The sequence below is a fragment of the Octodon degus genome, unplaced genomic scaffold (genome assembly GCF_000260255.1).
Source record: "Octodon degus isolate 3935 unplaced genomic scaffold, OctDeg1.0 scaffold00039, whole genome shotgun sequence".
Lineage (NCBI taxonomy): Eukaryota > Metazoa > Chordata > Mammalia > Rodentia > Octodontidae > Octodon > Octodon degus.
This window is the reverse complement of record NW_004524615.1, coordinates 509193-519504: the sequence shown is the minus strand read 5'-3', so window position 1 is coordinate 519504 and position 10312 is coordinate 509193. Positions and strand designations below refer to the sequence as shown.

The 10312-nt window shown below is 41.5% G+C and overlaps 1 protein-coding gene across 4 annotated transcripts in view; it reads right to left on the bottom strand.

Moving 5' to 3' along the window:
- Dcun1d2 (defective in cullin neddylation 1 domain containing 2) overlaps positions 1 to 10255 on the bottom strand; it is a 26573-nt gene extending 16318 nt beyond the window's left edge. Inside the window, exons 1-3 of one of the 4 annotated variants that reach the window (XM_023715225.1) lie at positions 10198 to 10255; positions 5942 to 6158; positions 3488 to 3656 (exon numbers count right to left, since the gene is read on the bottom strand). In XM_023715225.1, coding sequence (XP_023570993.1) covers positions 3488 to 3656; positions 5942 to 6158; positions 10198 to 10200 — 389 coding nt within the window. In that variant the 5' untranslated portion in view covers positions 10201 to 10255. Of the gene's footprint in view, positions 1 to 3487; positions 3657 to 5941; positions 6334 to 9094; positions 9128 to 10197 lie in introns of those variants that run through there. The other 3 variants (XM_023715226.1, XM_004631157.2, XM_023715227.1) reach the window with 3 other exon arrangements.
- Positions 10256 to 10312: the final 57 nt, after the last annotated feature.

The following is a 10312-nucleotide window of genomic DNA, read 5'->3' as shown; positions in this document are numbered from 1 at the left end:
GTGGTGCTGGGGGATCGAACCGCGGTCCCTGATGCTTCGCTAAGCTTGTTCCAAGTAGGTGCTTTAGACCACTGAGCCATCTCTCCAGCCCCAACAAAACATGTCTTAATTGAACTTTTTTTATCAACAACTTTTCTTTTTCCTATTAAATTACTGTGTATTAAAAAACATCATTATCTTCCATATCCTTTAACTTCCTGTAAGTTCTCACTCTCTCTTTTCAGTCCTGAGCCTCAAGAGTACCAGGCATGGGCTGGGGAGATGGCTCGGTGGAATAAGCGCTTCCCTGGCAAGTGCAAGGCCTGAGTTCAATCCCTGGTTCCACCAGGCATATACTCCACCACTGAAAAACACTGCAGCCCTCTTCTACTTCTTAAGTGGACACTATGCTTGCTGATTTTCACTATCTTTTTCTTTCTAAAATATACATTTAAAAAAAAATAAAATATACACTTAAGAAGCTAAATCCCACAAATATTAACATCAGCATTTTATCATTCAATTCCAAGCATGCATTTTCTACTTTCTATTGTAAATTCCTTTCTAAGCCACAGTGGTGTACAACATCTGTGCATCCTTTAACATCACTGTTATCTCTAGTTTAGCTGCACTGTGGCCAGAAAACATACCCTCTATTATTTCAAATCCTTTACAGTTGATTGTAACTTTAGGACCCAGTTTATGATCAACTGTTATGAATGTTTTATATTTTAAAAAATAATATTCTTCAAAGCCAATGTGCTAGGCCATTTGTTGTGCTATCAAAATCTTTTTTTCTGCTTTTTGCTCATTTTATCAGTTTCTAAGATGTATGTGAAAATGCAATACTTTCTATCTTTCTCTTTATACTTACTTTTTTGGTTTACAGATTTTGGGACTACTCAGGAAGTACACAAAAACATAAAAGCTATTCTTTTCCTGGCAAAACAAATCTTTTATCATTGTGAAATGTTCTTTATTATCTGTGGAACTGCCCTATGAAGTCTAAAATTATTATTATTGTTGTTGTTGTTATTGTTGTACCAGTAATGAAACTCAGAACCTTCCTGGCAAGCACTGTGCCACTGAGCTATGTCCCCATAAAGCTTATTTTATTTATTTATTTATATTTATTTATTTTTTTTTTGCATAAAGCTTATTTTAATAGTAACAAAGCTGTATATGTTGTTTTGGATTAGTGTTTGCATAATACGTCAACTTTTATCCTTTCCAATTGTTCTGTGCTCTTATGTTTTATGTATACCTATCGTAAACAATGTGCACAGTAACCGCTTTAAAAAAGTCTAGGGGCCGGGGAGATGGCTCAGTAGAATAAGCAATTGCCTGGCAAGCGCAAGGGTCTGAGTTCAATCCCTGGTTCTGCAAAAAAAAAAAAAAAAAAAGTCTAGTATTGGGCTGGAGAGATAGTTCAGCAGTTTAAGTGTCTGCCTGGCAAACACAAGGGTTTGATTCCCAGTAATGCATGCCATGCCGGCCTGTGCTGGGCCAGCCACCAAAACTGGGCCTGGTGGTGCACGTCTGTAACCCCAGCATCGGTGAGGCTGAGACAAGAGGATCACTCCAAGTCTGAGCTGCATAGTGAGATCCTGTACCAAATAAATATTATTATTATTATTTTGCTTTCCCTGGGATTGAACTCAGGACCTTGCACTTGCCAGGCAAGCGCTTATTCTACTGAGCTATATCCCCAGGCTATGGGTTACTTGTTTTATTTTATTTTTGGTGGAACGGGGGATTGAACTCAGGCCCTTGTGCTTGTCAGGAAAGCACTTATTCCACTGAGCCATCTCCCCAGTCCCAAATAAATAAATATATAAAATTAAAAATATATAAAGTTTAAAAATTTAGTAGCTAACTAACATGTAATGTAATTGTAACTTCTGACACCTTTGGGTTTAAATCCTCCATTTCAACACTGAGCTTGCATTCTGTCTTGCCTAAGCTAATTTCCCTTATATTCATTTTGGTTGAATTTCTAAAATTATCCTATTTCTCTATTATCTGGAAATTATAATTATTTAGTGTTTTCTCATATACTTTTCCTTTTTTGTTTTGTATTGGCAATCAAACTCAGGACCTTGGGCTTGCCAGGCAGGCACTTAAGCCTTTGAGCTACATCCCCGCCCCTTTTTCATTTTTTTAACACATCATTTGATGAGCAGCACTTTTAACTTTGATGAAGTACTATTTATCAATTCCTTCTGCATGACTCTGCTTCTCATGTCTTTTCTAAGAATGTATTAACACATTTATATAGATATCTTCCAACTTAAACCAACCAGTGGTTTACCTGCACTTTCCAAAGTACAAAAAAAATGAAGAAATAAGTTGTTGTACCATTGCCAGAATGGGGCCAGGAATGTATCATCAGAAGTAAAGTCCTACAGAGTTTATTATTGAAACAGAAACGATAAATATAACACAGGAAAAAAGCATAAAATGCATACTCTAAGAACAAGTTTACAGGCTTTACATTCTTAGTGGCAGAAAAGAGGCTATTCTAAGATGTCAGTACTGATATATCAGAGATCCAGAAACATCAGCAAGTCAAACTAGCTGGCTTTCTTACAATCCCATGTGAAACAGGCTAAAATGCAGGTACGTGAGGTGGTTTCATTTACTTCCATGACTTACCTGGTAACTAAGAAACAAGTTAGTGGGCCGGCCAGATAGGTCAGTGGACTGTAGCGCCCGGTTAGGCAGAGCACAGTGGCCGGGGTTTGATCCCAGTGTGCCATGCCAGCCCTGTCCCCAGGGTGCGCTGAGACAGCAACTGAGACTGGGCACAGTGGCGCACGCCTGTAACCCCAAGCGCTTGAGAGGCTCAAAATAGGAGAATCACTACGAGTCCAAGCTACATAGTGAGACCCTGCAGACCCTGTACTACATACATAAAAAAAAGATAATTTATTGATTTTAATGTAGTGACATAATAAATTATACATGTTGTATACAATACTATGAAATAAGCTAAATGGCTGAAGACTCCTGCTACATACTGTTTATTCAAAATTGGAAGGAAATAAAGAAAATGAGTTATAAGAACATGCTAGGTGTGATGGCACATGACTATAATCCCAGCACGTGGGAGGCTGAAACAGAAGGGTCGCCTCAAATTTGAGGTCAGCCTAGGACATATAGTGAATCCAAGGCCAATATTAACTACACGAGACGCTCTCTCTCTCTCTCCCCCTCTTCCTCCCTCCCTCCCTCCCTCCCTCTCTCTCTTTCTCACACACACACATACACACACACACACGCCTAACGTGAATGATGGTAAACAGAACTTTAAACTAGAATTGTAAAGAAATTGAAGGCCTAACAGTGCAGATGTATAAGGTATTTATATTATATACAAAATAAGATATATCAATGTCAGATTAATATTTATAGTTATTAAACAATTTATAGGTATTAATATTTATAGTTATTAAACAATGTTGAATGCATCTTTCTGAAATAATTAAAATTGACAAAATTTACTTACCCAAGCTCTGTCATGCCATCTACAAATTCTTTTTTGCTAAATTCACACTGAGTGGCAGCCCTAAACTTCCATGCTATGACTAGAACACTGATACTGGCAGGATCCAGGTTTAAATCATCACAAAACTGTTGAATCCCATCAATTCCAATTTTGTTTTCATCTTGTGGATCTGTAGTTAAAATTGGGGGAAAAAGTTACACTACTTTGACAAATAATATTAAGACAGGTGATTAGGGCCCTATCACTGTATTACACAGCTCTGGCTAAAGCGTTTCAGATACATTAATCAAAGAACTACAGTTTTCTACATAAAATACTGAGCAACAAATAACCCATAAAACATTCTTATTTGTAAAATCTAGGTTTCTGGGATTTTTAAAAAAATTATTTATTTATTTGGTATAGGGACTCGCTATGTAGCTCGGTCTCGTAGTGATCCTCTTGTCTCAACCTCCCCAGCATCAGGATTACGGGTGTGTGCCACCACGTCTGGTTACGGGGGCCAGCATGGCATGTGAACCCAGGTCCTTGTGCTTGCCAGGCAGGTTTTTAGACTGCTGAGCTATCTCCCCAGCCCTAGGTTTCTGGGTTTGCCTGAATTGCTCCATCCTTCACACCTTCCACTGTCTTGTTAAAATTTCACAAACATGGAAGAGATAAGGGAAGAAGCAGGACCAATTAAAGAAAGTAAGAGCCAGACCATATGCCCACATATAGCCATAAATCTCAAGGCCCAGACTATGACCCTGCATGCATAGGTAGGCACAGTATTCCAGCCCAGTTGCCATAGAAACTTATATAAGCTAAAGGGTGTCAAAGAACCGGGCCCATGCCTACTTTTAATTCTTGGGGTATACACTGGGTATCAGCTAATTAATAAAGACTCGTTATTCCTATAATTTGGTCTCCTGTGGACAATAAATCCCACCATTATAATCCAACCTACTCTAGAAGCTGAGGTGGGAGGATTACAAATTCATGGCCAGCATGGGCAACTTAATGAGACTTCATTTCAAAATAAAAATTTTTAAAAGGGCTGAGGCCTTGGGGACTCCTAGCAATACAAAAAGTAACTCTTAGCTGTATCTTCCTGCCTCAGTTTCCCAAATACTGGAATTACAGGCATGTACCACCATGTCCAGCAGAAAATTTTTATTTTTATTTTATTTTATTTTTTTGAAAATTTTTAAATATGCTACACAATTTTTAGTTTTTGAAAACTACACAGAGTAATCATTTTTTTTTAGCCATTTTGTTTTTAAAGAATGCAACTTTCAAGGAAAAATTACACACAGTATTTAAAAAAAAAAAAAACCAGAATGCAAGACCAAAAAAATGATTCTGTTGGATCCCATATTTGTTGAAATAAAAATGTAAGTTTTAGACACTATTACATGTGTGGGTACTTACACAATTGTTCCCATTATCTTGTAGTGCTCTATAGCATTTCAGCCTAAAAATACTAGGAGAAAAACTGTGATCTTAATAATGGCTAACACCAGCCTTGGTGATGGTTAGATCATAAGGGTGGCAAGCCTTTTAGAACTTGCAACTGATATCAACAACCTTCTGTGGCACTTGTGCCCTAGGTTCACCACCACTGATTTAGAACAAAAATGTCTCCCAAGTCTCCTATAACAGGTAGGTACAGGTTGGGAGGGGGTGGCTAAGTGAGGGTGTGACCTGGAAGGGTAAATTCTTTTCTCAACTCTGCCCTTTTCTTTCTCTGCTTGTCTGCCATGATACGAGAGGCTTTCTTCTGCCAGGCCCTTCTACCACAGAATGGTTCTGCTTCAGTGCTGGCCAACTGTGGACTAGAGCTGCTGACACTGTGAGCCAAAACACTCTTCTCTTCCTCTTAAGTTACAGGTAGCGGGCAAGTATTTTGTCCTAGTATGGGAAGTGGCCATAAAGCTTTGAAACAGGGACACTCCCCTTTAACTATTGTTAATACGTCACACTCACCACACAGAACAATTGGTAGGTGAAAGTTAGCTGCAGATCACCCCCAGATTCTTTACTGAAGAAATGAGGTTATGGAGCTCAACTCAAAAGGAGCCGCAGCACGTATCTCTTTGGTCCACGATATCAAAAGTTCTACACACTTCTAACAATCAATCATGACTGGCAACTTGGCTGGCTTGGGATTTGCCTATGGTGTTAGTAAAGCACAGTTCTGGGTGTGTCAGGGATTCACACCTAGCTCCTGGACATTTTAGGGCCTCTTCTATGCACTGGTTCCTGCTGCCATAAAGAGAGTTTTGCCCACACCTGCTACCACGACCAACCCAGGGACACATGGATGGACTCTCTGAAACCACGAGCCACATTAACCCTCCCTTAAGTTGTGGGTGTTAGATATCGTGCTTTCAACATGAAAAGATGACTAACACAATGCTGTTCCCTCGGTCCCCGCAGCTGTGTGCTCTCGCTTTCTTGCCATATTCCCCTTACCTTTGTACCTGCCATACAGCTGCTCCAGCTTCTTCTGGTCCACAGAGTTCCGCATGGATTCCCTGTAGTATATGTCTGGATTCTGGAAGAAGCTGTCTGTCGCCTCATCTAGTTTCCACTCGTTCTGTGTTAGGCAGTAGATAGCTGTTCTCTCATCAGCCTGAGTACAGGCCATGAACTGGCGGATCTTTTCTTTCTGAGACGATTTAAGCTTATGCTTTGGGATGCAAAAGAAGCGGGAAAGCCAATGAAGCGAATCCAGGGTTTGTGGCAGCCTCTATTCCTAATGCCTATATTTTAACTGGACTTAATTGTTTGTTGGGTGACTCCACTTCAGAATTAGAGGAAGCCTGAGCCTTGTTCTTCATCAGTTAAAAAGACTGCACAGTCTCCTGAAATTGAAATGATAGCATCTAGATAATAACAAGTATTCAAAGTCTAATCTTCAAAGAATTATGAGAATCAGTATTTTATAGAAACACATTTGGATCAATTCTCTGCATGTAGTAGTATTTATTTGCCCCTTAAAAGTCTTAGCACAGTCCAGCACACAAGGCAGGGCCTGATGTTGTCAAGGGGCCACCCGCAGGTCTGTGGTCTCAAAGTTCAGTGTGTAATTACTAGCAGGAGGCTGTGCACATTGGAAACATAATTTCTCTCGGTTGAAAAACAGAAGCACATTTATGAAAACATACACTTGACTCAGATTTGTGTTACAACTAACTTGGAAAAGTGCCACAAGTAGGCACAGAATGCCTGTCAGAAACTGAGAAGTGATATACTAGTAACAAGAATATTTGCCTATGAGATGCAGGGCAGAGGCTGTGGGTAAGCAATAAATAACAAAACTGCCAAATAACTGTACTATATATAGTCTGTAATGAAACAGAATAACATCTTAAAGCTTTCAGATTTCCAGGTCTCAAGGTAACTTGCAGGAAGCAACACTAAAAGTAATTTATCAATTTCTGTACATGAAAACAGACTAAGCTAATTTCTTTCGAATACAAATATTTTACACAATATCCTAAGGGGAAAAGTTTTCCTAAGGATGATTATACTTAATCTTCAAATAAAGATGAGAGTTTATAGAAACAGAATCAATTACAACTTAAAGGAATGGATACCAAGAAGTAGATGGAGAAATTAAGAGGAGGGAAAGGAGCATCAAACTAGGGATAGAATTTGTGTAAAGACAGGCATTTCACATATACTAAGCATGGGCTAAAAGCAGGGCTCTCAGCCGCTCAGGGGCTACCACAAATAAGGGATGTTGAGGTAGGGAGATCTCCTCCAACAGACTTAGAAGCCTACCAGGGCGCAGAAAAAGGACTGCTCTCCCGCTGAAATCCTAGGGAAATGGTCTGCCCACCATGAAAGAACACACGCCACATCTCCTTTATGCAGACCGATTCCTTACCAAACGTCAACAATAAACAGCCTAGCAAGTTCCAGAGTTGTCTCTAACACAACTTAAATATGTACCAATATAAAAACTCAGCAGGAGTGAGACAACCTTGTGCAGACACACGGTGCACTAGTATACTCTGGGAGCCTGGGTCTGAGGCCTCTGGAGGGTTTCATGATGACAAAATTTTCTCTTAGTACTTTCAACCCTCACCAACCTCTCCTGAGTACACAGGACATGTTCTATGAAACCACGAGAGGACGAACACAAAAGACTCAATAATAATACTTTTATGAGTCAGATACTAAAGACACTTGTAAAAATGTGAAAAGTAATGGGTTTGTTAGTGGCAATTCTAAAATACACATTTGAAAAACTCATTTTAACTTTTGATATGGTAAATACCAATAACTACTAATTACATAAATGAAAGTTCTTTGGGGCCCCAATCATTCTTAAACATACTTAAAAAAAAATGGGTGGTGGCCATAGTCTCTAGTGGCTTTTCAGCTCTGCCACTGCATGGTCAAAGCCACAGGCAGGCAGTGTGTGCACACCAGTGGCTATGTCTACGGGCTGTAGCTTCCAGGCCCTGATAGATATCACATGCTATCATAGTACGATGATAATCAAAACACCAGGATATTTTTATAAAGTTGACAGTTTATGCAACAGCCCTCCATTAGGAATACTTATTGTATCTGGATTATGGAACAGCCATTAATTTAGATTTAGAAGTTTTGTCATGAATATAAATAAAATCAGTATATCCACATAACAAGTTACTATTCATTTATAAAAAGGAATGAAATAGTGACACATGACACAATGTGGGTGAACCTTAAAAATATGCTGAGAAATAGAAGTTGGAACACAAAAGGCCACAGTATTTCACTGGATAAAATATCCCAAACAGACGAATCTATAGAGATAGTAGATTAATGGATGTCTGGGCTTAACAGGAATGAAAGAATTGGAAGTATACAGGGTTTGTTCTTAGTTATGAAAATGTTCTGGAATTACATGAGGCAGTTGTACAACAATGCGAATTTTCTAAACACCATGGAATTGTACTACTTTAATAGTTTCAAAGCATTCCAAATAGTACCCTAGAGTCTCAAGTCTAGTCAACCAAGTCACACACCCTTAAGTGGCTGTACCATGTGACCAGCATTTCCCCACAAATGGCTCCACACCAAGACAAAATAGACAAGTGGAAGGCAGGGTACCTGAGCTTTATTACTCATGAAGATCACCTCTACATGGTCACCCACGTGTGGTGTGACAGCTAAAGCCACAGTGTAAAGTGCCTATGTGTCAAATACAGGTGCATGGACCCAGACCACACAAGGTGGTCTAGGATAATTTCTACTTAGTTACAAAAGGGTAGAAGTGGAGACAAAGAAACAAGTAGTCCCTCTCCAATCCATTCAAATTGCCTCATGTGTGCACTCCCCAAATTAGGGCCCAAAATGCTAGTTCAGCATGAGGAGCAGCAACCATGAAGGAAGCACATGGGGCCTATCAACAAAGTTGTATAATTAATGTCACTCCCTACAGCTTTGTCTGTAAACAGTGAGTAAAAAAATAATCAATGGCTAAGCCACGTCAAAGTGACTAAAGGACTACATACAAAGTGGGTAGGAAAGAGAAGTGGTATAAGACTTCATAGGAAAAAAAAGGCTTCACAGGAAAGAAAGACTCACAGATTATAAAAATTAAAGGAGATTGGCAGTGGTACACACCTGAATTCCAGCCCGCAGGAACCTGATGCAGGAAGATCACGGAGAGTTCAAGACCAGTCTGAGCCACATAGTGAATTCAAGGCCAGACTGAACTACATAGCAAAAGCCGCCCCCCTCCCCTATTTAAGGAGAAAGAAGAGCTCTGAATCCATCAGATCCAAAATTCACCAAGATCTACAAACTGTCAAGTGTTCATGGCCTCCACTGAGCTTTACTGTTATGGAAACTGAAAAATATCAAAGGAGAGCATCTTCTACGTCAAACATCAAATAAAAAGAGACCAAAAGCTTCAAATATTTCAACTGTGACCTTTCAAAGAGCTACTGATAGAATCCTGGTACCAAAAACGTCTAATATACTATATAGGAATTTATTTATTTATTTAATGAGGGATCGAACTCAGGACTTTACACTTGCCAGGCAGACACTTAAGCCACTGAGCTATCCCCCCGGCCTAGGTATTTTTAAAGAGCTCTTAAAACGTCCTTCTACGGACTTTTAACTAGAACAAGACCCCCTTCCTCGGGTCAGGGGAATGAGAACTATGTAACACTGTGACTCTTGTTTTGGTACAGAGCAGGCCCAGCGGAGCAGGAGTTTAATCTGTAGGCCGGGGAATGGGGAGCTAAGTCACTCCACTTCATGGCTCTGGATCCTTAACAACTGTTCCCAAGGTCTTCCGTGCACCGTGCCGCGGAGTGGGGTCCACCAGGCGGGTGTAAGGCTGCCCCCGCCAGGTCCACCTGCGTGGTCTCCAGGCCGCAGCTTCTACCCCGCTTCCCTAACCCGCTCCTCCAGCCACGCTACTAGGCGAGCGGGCGCACAGCAAGGACAGAGACCGTCGGCTCCCCGCGAACGCTGGCCCGCGCAGACGCAGCCGTCCTCGCTTCCGGGCGCTGCGTCCTGCCCTTCTCTGCAGCCCAGAGCACCGCTCCCTCGGCCCCGACTCTCCCACAGGCCGCCCGGCCTGGCGCATGACTGCAGGAGGGCAGCACTGCGGACGACCGCGCCCTACACACTCTGCCCGGAGCCGCGCCTGCCGCAGCCGCAGCCTGGACCACCGCACCCTCCTGCCCGCCCGCTAGCGCGGCGCCCTCACCTACCATGTTAGCCGGTGCCACCGCTGCCCGAGGCTGGTCTGCGCAGGCGCTCCCACCCGCCGCCGACCTCTGCGCAGGCGCGCGCAGCCCGCCGCCGACCTCTGCGCAGGCGCGCGCA